The sequence below is a fragment of the Ixodes scapularis genome, unplaced genomic scaffold, assembly GCF_016920785.2.
Source record: "Ixodes scapularis isolate PalLabHiFi unplaced genomic scaffold, ASM1692078v2 PGA_scaffold9__187_contigs__length_104089568, whole genome shotgun sequence".
NCBI lineage: Eukaryota > Metazoa > Arthropoda > Arachnida > Ixodida > Ixodidae > Ixodes > Ixodes scapularis.
Genome location: NW_024609884.1, coordinates 92,616,803 through 92,632,533, shown reverse-complemented (window position 1 = coordinate 92,632,533; position 15,731 = coordinate 92,616,803). Strand labels below are relative to the sequence as shown.

General features: G+C 44.8%; 1 protein-coding gene across 6 annotated transcripts in view; it reads right to left on the bottom strand.

The window, feature by feature from the left end:
* The window catches only part of LOC8029686 (WW domain-containing adapter protein with coiled-coil), a 122,956-nt gene extending 107,551 nt beyond the window's left edge, over nucleotides 1-15,405 (bottom strand). For 2 of the 6 annotated variants that reach the window (XM_029995512.4, XM_029995519.3), the window contains exons 1-3: nucleotides 15,197-15,384; nucleotides 14,977-15,010; nucleotides 14,206-14,377 (exon numbers count right to left, since the gene is read on the bottom strand). In XM_029995512.4, coding sequence (XP_029851372.1) covers nucleotides 14,206-14,377; nucleotides 14,977-15,010; nucleotides 15,197-15,237 — 247 coding nt within the window. In that variant the 5' untranslated portion in view covers nucleotides 15,238-15,384. Of the gene's footprint in view, nucleotides 1-14,205; nucleotides 14,378-14,596; nucleotides 14,804-14,976; nucleotides 15,011-15,196 lie in introns of those variants that run through there. The other 4 variants (XM_040503802.1, XM_029995522.4, XM_040503803.1 and 1 more) reach the window with 4 other exon arrangements.
* Between the last annotated feature and the right edge of the window lie 326 nt (nucleotides 15,406-15,731).

The following is a 15,731-nucleotide window of genomic DNA, read 5'->3' as shown; positions in this document are numbered from 1 at the left end:
AGGCACAGGGCGAGGTCAACTGTGTGCCTGACTGCCCAGTTCCCCTCAAGCATTTGGCCATGCTATAAGGTGACCAGGGACTACAATCAGTGAGGCACCGGTTGAGGTCAAGCATGTGCCTGACTGCCGAGCCCCACCTTAAGCATTTCGTCAAGCTACGAGCTGCTCAGGGACTACAACCAACAGGCACAGGCCGAGGTCAAGCATGTATGCCTGACTGCCAAGCTTCAATTCAAGCATTTGGTCATGCTACGGGCTGCCCAGGGACTACAACCAACAGGCACAGGCCGAGGTCAAGCATGTGCCTGACTGCCGAGCCCCACCTTAACCATTTGGTCAAGCTATGGGCTGCCCAGGGACTACAATCAACCAGGCACAGGCAGAGGTCAATTGTGTGCCTGACTGCCCAGTCCCCCTTAAGCATTTGGCCTTGCTACAAGGTGACCAGGGACAACAACCAGCGAGGCACAGGCCGAGGTCAAGCATGTGCCTGACTGCCAAGCCCCACCTTAAGCATTTGGTCATGCTACGAACTGCCCAGGGACTACAACAACCAGGCACAGGCTGAGGTCGAGCATGTGCCTGACTGCCGAGCCCGACGTTAAGCATTTGGTCATGCTACAAGCTGTCCAGGGACTACAGTCAACAGGCACAGGCCGAGGTCAAGCATGTGCCTGACTGCCGAGCCCCACCTTAAGCATATGGTCATGTTACGAGCAGCCCAGGGACTACAACCAACAACCACAGGCCGAGGTCAACTGTGTGCCTGACTGCCCAGCCCCCCGAACCCCCCCCCCCCCCCCCCCCCCTTAAGCATTTGGTCATGCTACAATTTGAGCAGGGGCTACAACCAGCGAAACACCAGCCGAGGTCAAGCATGTGCCTAACTGCCGGGCCCCCCGTAAGCATTTGGACACGCTACGAGCTGCCCAGAAACTATAACCAACCAGGCACAGTGCGAGGTCAATTGTGTACCTGACTGCCCAGCCCCCCTTAAGCATTTGGACATGCTACAAGGTGACCGAGGACTACAACCAGCGACGCACCAGCCGAGGTCAAGCATGTGCCTGACTGTTGAGCCCCACCTTAAGTACTGGTCATGCTACGAGCTGCCGAGGAACTATAACCAACCAGGCACAGGCTGAGGTCAAGCATGTGCCTGACTGCCAAGCCCCTCTGAAGCATTTGGTCATGCTATGAGGTGCCCAGGAACTGTAAGAAGACAGGCACAGGCTCCCCAGGTCAAGCATGTGCCAGACTATTGAGCCACTTTGCTTTAGCCATGCTATGAGGTGCCCTGGAACTAAAGAAGCCAGCCACCAGACCCAGGACAAGCGAGTGTCTGACTAACAAGGCCCCTTTAGCTTAGGAAATGCCAAGGCCTAGCACAGGCCTCAGCAGCCTAGCACAGGCCTCAGATCAAGCATCTGCCTGACTGCTGAGCCACCTTTAGCCTTTGGCCATGCTACGAGGTGCCCAGTATCTATAACGAGCCAAGTAGAGGCCTCAGTTTAAGTGTTTGTCTGACTGTGGAGCCTCATTTAAAACTTTGGTCATACTACGAGGTGCCCAGGGACTAAGACCAAGTCTGTGCCTGACTGCCGACCACCATTTTAGACTTGCACTACGCAATGCAGCACCCAGTGAGGTTTGTCTTGAAAGGAATGGGCAGAATGTAAGAAGGATATTTTCTGGCTGAGGACCAAACTTCATCACTTAGTGATGACTATCTAACTCTCGTCTGCTGTATTGAAAATGTAAGAACAGCTTCTCTATAATAGAAACAGAAAACCAACGTGCTCGGTTTGCCTCCTTGCTTTGTGTACAAACTATTCACAATTTGTGTAGCAAGAACAAGAAGTCACCCAAATACCTTGTGGTGTGTACACCTAAAGCTTCTATCAAACACTGTACAGCGGCAGCACATACTCATATCAATTTACTAAACCCACCATGTTGTTGCCTGGTACAACTATTGGTTTGGTCATCAATCATTTTGATTCGTGATCTCAGCTGCAGTGGCACTGTGAAAAGTTGACAACAACGTAACTCCTTTCTTGCCTCTCCATTTGATCGCAATGCACTTTGATAGGCAATAGAGTTTTTAGTGTTGCGTATCAAAGTGCAATGCACTTTGATAGGCAATAGAGACTTTTTAGTGTTGTGTCGTTCAATAGCAAAGTACTATTGGGTAAAAGGTTTTTTGAGTTTGTTGGTCTAGATCAGGGGTGGCCAGACAGACCCGGCCTAAGAGCCGCAAACAAAACCACGAAACTTTTAAGAGCCGCAAAGGGGGGGGGGGGGGGACTTTGGCCAGAGCAATAAACGAAACTCAAACTACTTTCGATCTACCCGAGTCAAAAACAGTAACTGTACGTAAGGTAGCAGTAGCACAAGACTACCAAACTGCAACCTGTCTTTCGATTTAAAACACGTTTCATTTCACTTTTTGGGGAAGTGGTCGTGTGACCGTGAGGAAGACGGGGGAGTCGGGGGGGGGGGGGGATGGTGTTGCGAGTCGCACTTTAACACGCGAAGAGCCGTATGCGGCTCATGAGCCGCAGCTTGGCCACCCCTGGTCTAGATATTTGAGAGATAAAAGCTTCTGAACAAAAAAAGATGAGGACAATCCGGTGCATACTTCCATGCACATACCTGTTTGTCCTTTTTCGTTAAAAAGCACTTGTCTCTTTAATATTTTAGGGTATGGTCATTATCAATCATATCTATATTTATTTTTATTTGATACTGCAGACGACAAGTGGTCCAAGCAGGATGAGCAAAGTACAAGCATAAGATACCCGCATAAAAAAAACACACACAAAGCTCGGTCAAAGCTTCAGACACTCCAAAGAAAGATTTCGGTGGAGTGAAAGGTGTTTTTGCCAATGTCGACTGAACCCAGTCTCGCGCCATGAAGAAACTGTCATCATCCGTTACGCTTTGATCACTGGAGCACTCAGTCAAGTCTAGATTATCTTCAATCTCATTTGAGAATAACCATTCATCGGCACCTAACGAAGAATGAGGCAAAGGAAAGGTTTACCGCTTATTCCTTGCACGTGTGGCTCGGTGTAAGAAGGATGCCATTTTAACAAAATGTAGTGTTGGGGTTTCCTTTGCTAAAATTGTGCTCCTTTCGGTAGATTAGAACTGAAATATGCTAGAGATAATTTAGGCTAAGCAATTGTTTCCTCCTTTGGAGTAGTTTACTGGTGCAAAAGCACATCAACGTTTTCTAAATGGCCTCTGCTTCAAATCGCAAAATACATCAACTTAAAAAACAGTGACACCCAAAAAAAAGAATATTTTTTTTGTTAGGCAGTTTAATATAATGTCAAGACACTACCCATCAATATTTAGCAGCAGTCACCTAACTTCTTAAAACATTAAAAAAACTCAACTGCTCCAAAACAGAAACATGGTTACAAAAACTCATGGCAGACTAGTGAATCGAGGAGGAGGGGAAAATGGGGAGGAGAGAGCTGCTGGAACTCATGTGGCTATTGCTCCCTACCCAACCGCACGTTTTTTTGTTTCTTTTTCTTGTTTTTTTTATTCTACTTTGTTTTTCTAGCGTCTGAAGGAAACAATGACAACGACATTGCGTGCACCGTCTGCCGTGCAATTGTTTCGCACCTATATCCGTTCGCTCCAAAATTTCCCTTTTAAAGCAGTACAGACTGACCGGTACAACAAAGGACAGTTTTGAAGCAGCGGTTCCACATCCGTCGTGCATTGCCATCTCATCATTCAGCCCGCGATACGTCGTCATATTGAGAATGACGTAGTACATGTACTTCCGGTGATCAGTGCAACTTTTTTTTTTTCAATCAACGCATTTGCAGTTTCTTAGAAACCACAAAAAATGTTACATATCTTTTTCTACTTTTAATATTGAACCTGTGCCTTCGATGAACCACACCTGCGAATATATTTGGTACGCTGAATGGCACGTTACCATGAAAAGGAGAGCGAGCGCACCTCCGACCAGCCAATTCTCAACCAACAATTTACGGGATGAAAAAAGAAAACAAATTTTGAGCAGCAAATTTTGTTTTGAGTAGTTGGGCTATCATAAGTCATTTTCAAATAAAAACCTTTGTGAGCATAAATACCCTGTCAGCGTCCCTTTAAGCAGCCCACGGGATCTCCGTGGTTTTGAAAGAAAAAATAGCAAGAATAATCATAGAGTAGTGGTGGCTTGACATGGACAAGCAAAAGCGTGACCAAGGTCGGTCATTCAGTTTATAAGAGCAGTGATGCCATGCCATCAAAGAAAATGGCGTATCGACGACCATGGAAATAGAAAAATTTAAACATAACTCGGTTAAGCGCCTCTCATATATTCAACAAGAATTGTAGACTCGAAAAATTAAAATGCTTAAGGACCTCGCTTGAAACCAAAACAAGACTTGTTGGTGGTGAAGTGGACCTGAATCGAGACTCATTTATGCACAGCATTCATTGGAAGTGGGGAACGCAATGATGTGATTGGCCTCAGTCGTCTTGGAGCACCTTTTGGAGCAGCAAAAATAACTTTTAGAGTGTAGGGACACACTTCATTTTCATTCCTATCTTTGCATATATGTTAAGATTGAAGTGTTAGCTTAAGTAAAAGACGTTGTCTACTTCGCCTTCCGGCTTCTGTGCAACCTTTTATTAGCACCAACTGCACGGAAAGTGTGGCTCCCTAAAAAACAGAACTAGATGTCTAGTTCCAAATAAAAAAACACCAGGCATAGCAACAAGATGCTGACTGATGAAGGACAGTCTAAACTGCTATGAATGGTTGTTTTAGGTATGAAGTCAAAGATGAACCAAATATTTTACATAGAGGTGGTGTTAAAACACAATAATATTAAGCACCTGAACTGACATGCCATTGAAATTCTAAAGGTTGTAATAAAACTGCAATTCTTAATTAAGAGAAAACAAGTCTGTCATTTGAACAACAGTGAGATGTTTTATGTAGAACTTCATGATCACGAAAACCGGCATGTGAACAATAAATGCATATCCCTAAAATGCAGCCGAACTTGTTAAAGTTATTAGTTTCCACCCAGGTCCCAGCCAATTTAGTTTTAATTTACTCACTGTGTCATTGCACAGAGAGAGCCTATTGAAGGTGACAACTATAAACGACATAAAAAATATATGTAGAGAACAGTCCATATAAATCTTCTCACAATATCCAAGTATCCTTACTAAATCTTAAATTTAAAAAGAAATATCATTTGATTATTGTTGTCTATTATATATATACTACCCGCCGTTTTATTTAAAAACATTGACTGAGAGGTAGAGTTTGTTCATCAATATTCACTAAGCTTCTTTATTTATTTTAATATACCCAACGTTTATTGTGCAACATTCAGCTCTGGAGGAAAGCTTTCCCCTTAGCATGCAGGTGTGCTGTGGCAAAGCAGGATATGCAAAATCGCGATGCCTACTCCACGATTCTTACTTCACCGCAGTGCAACAAAGTATGGCGAGAAGCGCACTCAATGAAACAAACTTGACAAACAGACCACGAGAAATATTGCGAGACTTTCGAGCGGTGTCAGTGTTTGACATATACGAGGGGTGATCAATAAGTTTTGAGCCCTAGGCTGTAGCTGCTTTATTCAGTGATGGAATTTAAAAGATGCCACATTCAAATGAAAGTACCTGCTCCTGGGAAAGAGGAGATTCCAAACTTTCAATTGAATGTAACATCTTTCAATTCCATCAATAAATAAACAAGTTACAGCCTCGGAGGAAAAACTTATTGATCCCACCTTGTAAATCAAATTGAGTAGTATGTTATTTAAGGTGTTAATTGAAGGTTTCGAAGCTTCACATAAGCCTACCGTAATGATATGGCCGTGCAGCGGGGCCTTAGTTATTATATTTTTAGTAATAATAAAGTAAAATTATGTTTTGGCACAACCTCTGTACAAATTTATCACAGTTTGGAGAAATGTAGCAAAATGTAGCAAAGTAAGCACTTTGGCACAATTTGGCACAAATGGCATAGCTATCAGATCACTGTAAATGAACTTATGTAGAGATTGTCGTTTCCATTTCCACATTTAAACACAAAATAAATAATGACAACTGCTGTTCACACTAGCCAGCTTTATACATATTATGCCACTCAAAGCTAGCGCCCGAGTCGCATGACCGCTTGAGCAACACATTTTTTAAACTCGAAAAGTAAAATATTGACACAATATTTCGCTGAAACACTTGAAACATGGTGTGCTTGGTGGTTAAAAATTCAGGAAAAATTACAACTGAGGAAATCCCCTCAGTACCCTGACCCCTTCGAAGAGATACTGCGCACTCAGAAAGCATTTTTTAAACTACCTGGATAGACCATATATGCCACAAATAAACAACCTCCAAAAAAATATATATATTGTAATATTTTGAGATCGCCCGGCTAAAATAGAGAGCAAATCGGGCAAAAATAAGGAGTGGGCTCACTCTCGGTGCACAATCAGAAAAAGTTGGAAAAAAAAACTATTTTTAGATCATGCTTTTTTTCGGACAAACTTATTATCGCGGCGAGGGACAATGAAACAAAGGTGACCGTACTTCCCAGTCAGCAAATGTTCGCTTATATCCCGCTATAGCTCAATAGCCGAATTTACGTCCAGGTCATCGCTGATCCAAACACTATGATTGCTAGGGGTGGGCTATCTTTCGGAGTTTAAAAAAACGCAAATAAAGCCGAAAATTGAGGTGGGTTATCTTTCGGGGGTGGGGCATCTCTGGGGATATTACGGTAAGTCGGCACACCATTTAGGCCGCCCGTCGCATTTTGCATGCACACCGAAGTAATCTGCTTGTGCAAACTTGCTTCAAATATCACTCCTATTTGAAGGCTAACGTCAGAGTGCTGTCAAAAAAGAAGTAATTTGTCAGCCTCCCATGGGGCGGAGGAAAGGTATGCACACCTCTGCACATTGCAAAAGGTGTGAGAGAAGAGCGGAGAGGAGAACTGGGCATGCACACTTCATCCATTATTCCGTCTAACTTTCGTCTCATGACATAAATATTGCATTCACTTTCTTTTTCTTTCGGGGAAAATGCATTTCGTGATATGTGGCCTATCCAGGAAATTCAAAAGAAAAATTATTTTAAGCCCTTGACCGTGCCACGAGGTGCCCAGGGACTACAACCAGCCAGGCACAGGTCCCAGGTCAAGAGTGTGCCGGACTGCCAAGCCCTCTTTAAAGGGCAACTCTGCTCCATTTTTGTAAGTGAAGAAGCAACTCTGATTCCGTGTTATCTAAAAATGCAGCTCGGAAAATGGCGTAAAATTTTTCTAACTATATCACAAGTTTATTCCACTCTCGGCACAGTTTAATGAACATTTCAGAGTAAATAATACTCTCGTTTTATAGTGTGCCAGAAAATGGAATTTTCTAGCATGTATGAAAGGAGTTGCGTCTTAGCACAATATGTGAAGTTCAAACCAGTCGCGGTAAATGTAGCAACGGCTCCACAACTGCGATCTACTTTAGCCATCTGAGAATCCGAGACAGCACAGATTTAGTAAAATGTTTCAGACTAGGCTCTATAAATCAAAGAAACAAATAGGGGTTCCCTAACGCAGACGCTTTGACCAGTAGGACGATCAAACATTCAAAGCATTTAACAAAAAATCTTTCCCTGGTCGTTGAGTTTCTTAATGATCGTATAATATTTGTGTGTACGTGCAGAATGTATTGCCTAGAATATGATCATACTCTGACCGCTCTTCTGCAATAATGCCCGTTCAACACTTCAGGATAAACCTATCAAGCGTGCAACAGAGCATTTCCAGACGGAGCAACTGAGCATCCCTCTGCACATTAACAAAATGAGAATCATGTCCAACTTCTGTAAACAGTTTCTGGGCTTTAGCTTTTTACTATGTGTATGCAGAAAAAAAAGAATAACTTGTGCTTCTTTATCCTTCGAGCTGCTACAAAGTGTTTAGGGAGCCAATGGAAAGCTACTGAATTGCGCTCAAATGGGGCTATAAGGCATGCCATGATCATGCTGCCAAAAAGTGCTGGAGAGCCAAAAGACAGAAATCTGAAACTGAGTTACTGGGCTCTTGACAAAAGGTACTCCGACAAATCACCTACCAAAAACGGCGAATCTAAAAAAAGAAAATTTTGCAAATTGACACTTTCTTTTGCAGTGTATGGCAATCTTGGCCAATTTGTCCCTTTGAAAGCAACAAGGTGCAGGCAAATGAAAATATATGAAACATAATGCAACTAATGAAACTGGACCTCCACTAGCATTAGCCTTTTGGTGAGAAGGTGCGTTCAGATTTCCCAAAATGGGTAACCAGAGAACCGACATCTAGTGCTCGCTGTCAACCCTCTAGATCGAGTACTTTTTACTCAGCGAGCAGTACTTTGTTTTCACATTGATTCCAATAACAACTGTTTCAACTGTCAATGTATCTATCGTACAGAGATTGTCCGCTCGCTTTCCGTGTCTTTGGGGCATACTTGACACCAATCAAGCATGTCCACACACCACAAAAACAAGTACACACTTACTTAACCTCCACTTATCCTGGCATTGATATAGTATATTCACATAACTACTCTACTGCGATGAACTAAGTGTATCTCATCCTGCATCAGTCTAGTTCCAGTGCTTCAGCAAAACAAGGTCAGACAGATGCTGGTAGCCAAAAGTTTCAGTGGCACTGCGGGCCATGGCAAAACCGCATGTGAGCTGTATGTTGTGCAGCCCTGCTGAAGGGGAAGGCCAACCCAAGAAAGCTGCCACCACTGTTTTAGCAATTAAAAGTGATGAAGCGTGGAATCCAATTCCCAAGGAGGGAGAAAAACGGGACAGGTGCCAGCTTCCAGCCCACCTGCACTTCAAGCGCACAACCCTTCTAATTGGACGGCACCCGTTTTTAGACAAAGGAATGTGTGACAATACGGCAATGCCTGAATCAATGGCCCCGCAGTTGCACATACTGTACTTTAGTTACCGAGCCTAACCGTTCTCGAAGGTGGAGCGATTGGCTGGGGCAGAAAGCGATGGCTTCGAGCCATCATTTTATGTGCAGTCACTCGCGCCGATTGTTAACTTACAACCCTCCAGTTCCGAGTCACCGTGCAATCGCCCTTCCACGCCAACATTGCCGTATTATGAAACATTGACTTTCCGCCGTCCGTTTCTACTATCGACGTGCCTTCAGAGTTTTCATGGTCACAAATATATGACTGGTGGATTCTATAATATCAGTCGACAAAGATGTACCGTATTTACTCGAGTTATAGCCACACTGTTTATGAAGAAAACCTGAGGGTTCGCTTTTCCGTAGAGCATGCGGCTTGCCAATCACCGCGATCGGCAGCATGATTCCAGCGGTTTATAGGACAGAGATAATGTCTTTCTGCAGTGATGTGATTGGCCTAAGCCATTTTGGAGCACCGTCCGGAGAAGCCAAAATAGTGTTTCAGAGCAGAAAAAGTGGCCTTTGAAGCAGCCAGAACAGCATTTTGGAGCAACAAAAGTAGCTTGTAGAGCAGCCAGAACAGCGTTTCGGAGCAGCAAAAGTAGTTCTTGGAGCAGATATTCTTAAAAAATAAAACAAATTCGATTTATGCGCTGGACAAACGAAAGACACTTTGTGTTGTGTTGTCATGTGACGTACTGTGACGGAACTAGCAGCTTCTGTTTTTACTGCCGAGACATCCTACATCAGTGCTGTGGGCGTTGCCAAACAATTATAAAAAAAAACACTTTCGTTTTACTGGTTGCCGTGACAAATTTTCGTCTAAAGTAAGCAAACAAAAAAAAGAACCTGAGCGCATCAATGCAAGACATCGCGAGCAAAAAGTTCTTGGAGCGCTTTGTGCAACGACTGCACTCGAGACAAACAAGCACGCTGTGAGTGTTCAGTGTGCAGATATTACCTTCTTTGCTATAGCTCAATTCTCTTCACCAACTTTCTTTCACGCTAGATTTTTCACCGCACCGGGGTCCCCCTCAAAAGAAAGCCCGAGAGAAACCTAGGTAATCAATACTTCGGCATAGCAGTCTTTGAGTTAAAGAGGGATTTTTGTAGCAGCATATGATTTAAACAAGAACAGAAATGTTGATGGACATGTGGAGGTATATATGTTTTAGTTTAGAAAGCGCCATATCTGCAGCGACGTGGAGACGGCAACACCAGACGTCGTGCGACCGGGGTGACTGGCAGGCAGGGACCAAATATAGTTTCGTCATGGCCGTTGCTTTCAGAAGCGAAGGCTTCAGCTCACAAAGTAACTCCCGCAGCACAAAAACGTGGTTTCGTTTCACAGCATGACGGCATGGCTGGTACCATGAACGCTAGCATCGGAGCGTCCGCACACGTCCGTGTCTAATGTTGAAGGAATTAAAAAATTACCCTAGACGAGATCCACGGGAGCGCGAAACTTGAGAAGGCGGGAAAAACCATGCAAGACCGGATGGACGATTGAAGCAGGGTACTTTGTGTCGGGCGGCCGCTTGCGCCACCTAGCTCACGCATGCTCAATTACGGTAGTCAATTTAGTTTCGGCTTTGAAAGGCGGCCTAAATTGGTCCTTTGGCGCAGGCTTGGCACAGATTACCCATATTTTGGCAAAATGTAGTAGGATGTAGCAGGGATAGCCCCTTGGCGCAGTTTGACGCACCAATCGCATCACTGCTTCGTGCAAAGATACCATCTCTGAAGATTGTATTTGTATGGAGAATCGTGTTCTTGATCTAGTTATTCGCTATGTTATTTTTGCGCAATGCGATGATTGGATGTATATGTGCTCTGCGGTAAAGCAGACGCAAGGGCCTTGTTCATAAACAGTGCAGCTATTACACGAGTAAATACAGTACTCCAACCGTTAATTACACCTCAAACGTTCCGAGCTTTGTATCACAAATGTGACCGACGTAAAAGGACAGACAACTAGCCAGGCACCGGTCCCAAGTTGGGCATGTGCCCCACTGCCAAGCTCCCCCTGAGTCTTACAGGAGCTGTACAACAATTTTAACGTTGAAAGAATTTGCATCTTGTACTTTTAACATTGTTTATCTCGTCACGAAGGACAGAAAACACGTCTCCTTCCTTCGAAATGTTGCAACTCTGCCGCGTAGTCGCGAGGTAAAAATAATATGTCCCGGTCTGCAGCCGTGAGCGTGCGTCGTGTCGCCAAAGGGGGACTTGTAAAAAAATGGCAAGCTTTGAAACTACCTGCTCGATAAAAGTTTATTTTTCTATAAATCTTGTCATTCCAACATAAATATATATGTGTCGAAAACCTAATATCGTAGACAAGAGTTTTGTTATACAGAGTTTTAGTGGTGCCACCTATCTGAGGTCAATGGTGGAACTGACAAGCGATGAATCGGAGCAGCTCTTGTAGCAAGAAAAAATGGGTTTCGGAGCAGAAATTCCCACTTTTGGAGAACAATTTTGAGCTCTCATGTCAGAAAATTTTATACATTCTCTTTGAAAATTAGCCTATGGAAAAACCTGCAGTTGTTGGAATGTTGGGAGGCTAAAGTGTTATGCCTACAGGGGACTTGGCCTCTACAGATATTTCATTATTGAACAATCATACGACGGAAATTCGTAGATGTCTCAATTAACCTATTAGGAGTATCGATGGCGTTTCGATTTGTGTTTGACGTAAAAAGATGTTTTGGGTATATTTTAGGGTTTGTATCACGGTGACGTAATTGTCGCGAGTTCGACATCAAATTGACACTTTTGTGTTGAATGTGTCTCACACTGCCCTCGCTCGTATTCAACCTGCTGCTGTTCATAGAGCAGTAAGCGGAGCACATAGCTACACCAACCGATCACGAGTAGCGCTAGCTATTCATTGCAATCAATGTGAGCACCGTTCGCACAAAAACTGACAACTCTTCGTTAGGCACGTGCAAATAACGGATTTTGGTTTCGAAGCAAATTCAAAGTGAATAGTAGTTATGGCCGAATGTTTTTAAATTGAATATTGAAGAGCTGTTGCACCTCTCTCCATGCCTTTTACTGCTGTTACACCATGCTCAAACGAAAATTCAGCTGAATTCGCGAAGGTTGTTCCTAAGCTCCTAATTGACAACTCATGAGCTCTGTTAAATTTAATTAACAGAGCTAAATTATAGACTGTAGCCTCAGAAAGTCCAGTACCTACATTGGGATGGCAAGGAAAAGAGATACGACATAAAATTAGACCTATAAAGGAGCCCAGCCATTGAGGGGTTTTATAAATCTTATACCTATATAGAAATATTTTCTTCGCTTCTGAATATAAAAAAATAATGATCACACTCTTTCCACCTCAACCGTGAAGGTGAAGCCGATCTACCTCTCCTCCACGTGCCCGAAATGCCTAGAGAAAACAAGTAGACAGGAGGTGACTGACTAAATCGCGTCGTCAATATTGCTCTTATATTTTTTTTTTTTTTTTTGCGTAAAATTAATTTTTTGACACGCATATCCCAATCAAACTGTTTAAAAAAAAACTTTTTTTTTTTAGGGTCTTTTTAAGCGTGAGGCTGCACTGCGGCGAAGCGAGTCGCGAGATCGCTGTGTCCGCTCCGCGGGTATTGCTTCTTCGCAGTGCACCTGTGCTTGAGGAGAAGCGCACTCGAGGGGGATAACCCGCCACAATCAACATTTCAAAAAGTATGAACATCGCAGTTCATTTAGAAGCGAATATCAAATAACGTATTATTTGAAACTACTATTAGAAAATTAGAATATTCGCGCAGCCCTACATTTCGCACATAGTACTTAGGCATAAAAAACAACTGTACTTTTTTCATTTTCAGTGGCATCGCCAACAATGTCACGTGCAAGACACTTCCACTTTTCTTTTTGAAAACAGCTCCCTTTTGGCGCAGACATGGCGCAAATTGTGCACAAATACAACCTTTGGAGCAGCGTGTAGAAGTAATTCATTCTGGCACAGTTGGCGCAGCAGTTCCACCACTGTGAGGTCAACAAAACCGTCAGCTCTATCTGTTACCGCGATGAGCCACCTGTAGCCGGACCTGGACGAGCATGTTGGCACTTTTTTCCTTTCGTTTTCCAATGCCTCGACTTCGAATGCCGCCGCAAATATCGGCAATGCCAATCGGGTGCGACCACGTGATCGCGAGCAAGCGAGTTCTCACTGCTTACTGATGGCGCCAGAGGGAGAGCTTCACCGGAACCTCACGCGTCCCCCTTTCACATCACAGTGCACGTGACTCGAAAGGTGGTGAAGGAGGTGAGAAATGCAAAAAACCTCAATATTTCTTTCTTTTTTTTTTTTTTTTGAATAAATACTAGGACATGCTTGACTCTTCTTTACTTCAGAAGAGTCAAGACACCAACTCCCACAGTTATTTAAGCAAAGCACTGAAATTGGTGAACAGCTCCTTTAAGGCCACGCTCCAGAAATAAACCCCATTTCAACTCTCGGTTATGGTGACATCGTCCAAAGATTTGTTCACTGTACTCAGCAAGAAAAAGAAGACCAGAACCAGGGGACAAATGAAAGGGATGTCGGATTCCTCAAGTCTCTCAGGTGGTTCCCTTTTCCACTCTACTTGTTCAAACTGTTTCGAAATGCGCATATTTTCGGTGTGGCCATACAAACTATAGTCGCGGACAGGATACGAATGGCAGGCAGTAGCTGTTCCCCTTGCAGCGTTCGAGTACGATTGGGCACCTCGTGAGCCTCAAGCATATGAATGCAGTTAAAGCACGGCCGAAGGCCACAAGTCAGTGCTGCTCCAAAGAGACGCCACTCTCAACTCGTTAGACTTAAGCATCCATAGATTCAATGGATAACCTAAAACTGCAAAACGTTTCGGACGCATTACTGAACAGGACTGAAAAAAAAAAAGCGAGCAGAAGCAGCAAACACCCAATTCCTAATCAGTACTTATTAAGTGACAAATACTTCTTGGCCTAGCATCAATTGAACAGATAGTTGGGCCTCTGCAGATGGTGTTAATCTCGGCATGCACAAATACCTCGCTGGTGTCCCTTCAACCGTGGTTCAGAACTGGCAGCTTCCGCACAAGAAACAAGCCAGGGCTTTGCGCGTCAGTGGGCCACCCAGGCACCTGGCCACACGCAAGCTCCTCAAAGGGCCGCAGGTGGGAGTGGTCGCTTGCCTCGGGGGCATGTTGGGCTGGCGTGCCGCCAACCTACCACGAGAAAGCAAGGCTCCATACCTCGTTCGTGGTCCCGTTCCTTGGGTCTCTGGCTGTACGATGACTTGTGATAGCTATGCCTGCTGTCTGGGCTGCCCATACGGCCATGGCTGCTTCCATTCGAAGGCGACTCACGAACCTTGTCGTTGTAGCGACTTCCAAGGGTTGCTTTGGAGCTGTACTTGCTAGAGTTCTGCACAGTCAGGGAAAGGAACCTGTCATCGCGCCAGGGTTGGCATTCGTCGGCGGCGGGTTCCACTGTGGGCGAACCCAGCACAGACCGCTGGGCTCGCCCGCATCGCGCGGAGGTGTGACCGAGGATCACCTCAGATTTCGGGCCGAACCTCGGGGAACGCGCGAGCACAGCTCCCGAGGCCTAGCGTCACTTCAATAATTCACAAGCAGCCCGGACCTTTTGTGCTTCCATCAACTGGACATCCCCGCCATCCGACGCCACAGCTCTGGAGAGGGGCTATGCCGGACCAAGTGAGGTCCCGCTGGTCGACGAACGCTCCGCGGCGGCTTCTAACTGTTTTTGCACAGCCCGATGCACACTAGAAACCGACGCACCAGCCGAAGAGGCCACAATGTAGGCATAGCCCCCCCCCCCCCCCCCCCCTTTCCCAAATCTTTCCTTATCGTCAAAGAGAACGACAGCAAGACCCCGACCAAGGCAATACACTGCTCAAAGTCGGGGCACCGGTGCGCTAACTAGGCACGGTGCAAAGCAGACGGTGACTGGATTAGCAACAAAATGATGGGTTGCCAAGCCGTGCTCTCACGGGTACTAACCTCGTAAGGATGGGCCTGATTTCTGTCAAAGTACCTGCAAAAACAGCCACCCAACGCATTATGGCGCCAGTTGTAGGCAAAAATGATAGCGTCGGGCTACGAACGCTTTATGTACAATCGTAACGACAGAGGGATTCCTTAAAATATTTTGACAACAAACGAAAACATGGCGCCGCAGCTGGACACATCGGTAGTTCCAGCCAAGTGAACTCGTTCCTACCCATCATTGAGCCTTGGAAGTTTCCTTGCATGCATTACCATTAATGCTCGGACAAGGTAGGAGTGTATGGTCAGTAAATGATCGTATTTGATATCCTAATTTACGGGGACCATAGGAACGCTAGAACCTCGGGCACATAATTGGACGCCATGACACATCCGGGGCTGTCGTCGGCGCTGCAGCCTTATGGGTATTTTGGTTGCTCCGTCAGCGCTTTGCGCGCGTGCGCGAAGTCGAACAAAACTAGGCGAGCGCCTGATAACTGTAAATATTATTTTTATATCGTTAAATTACTACTCTAACAAAAACAAAAAAAATGTTTTAATTATTTTGGAGTTTACCATGAAGATAGTTAAGTTGCCTAATTATTTGGACATCTCCCGTCAAAACGGCTATTTGATCGCGCTTCCCCGTTGTTCGCTGCAGCGTAAGTGGCGTAAGTGCAGCCACCGGACGGCCACCTTGCTCATAGGCGATTTGCGTTTTTGCTAGCGTTTTGCTGTAGTTTTCTAGCGTCCTGTAGACACGTTTTCTA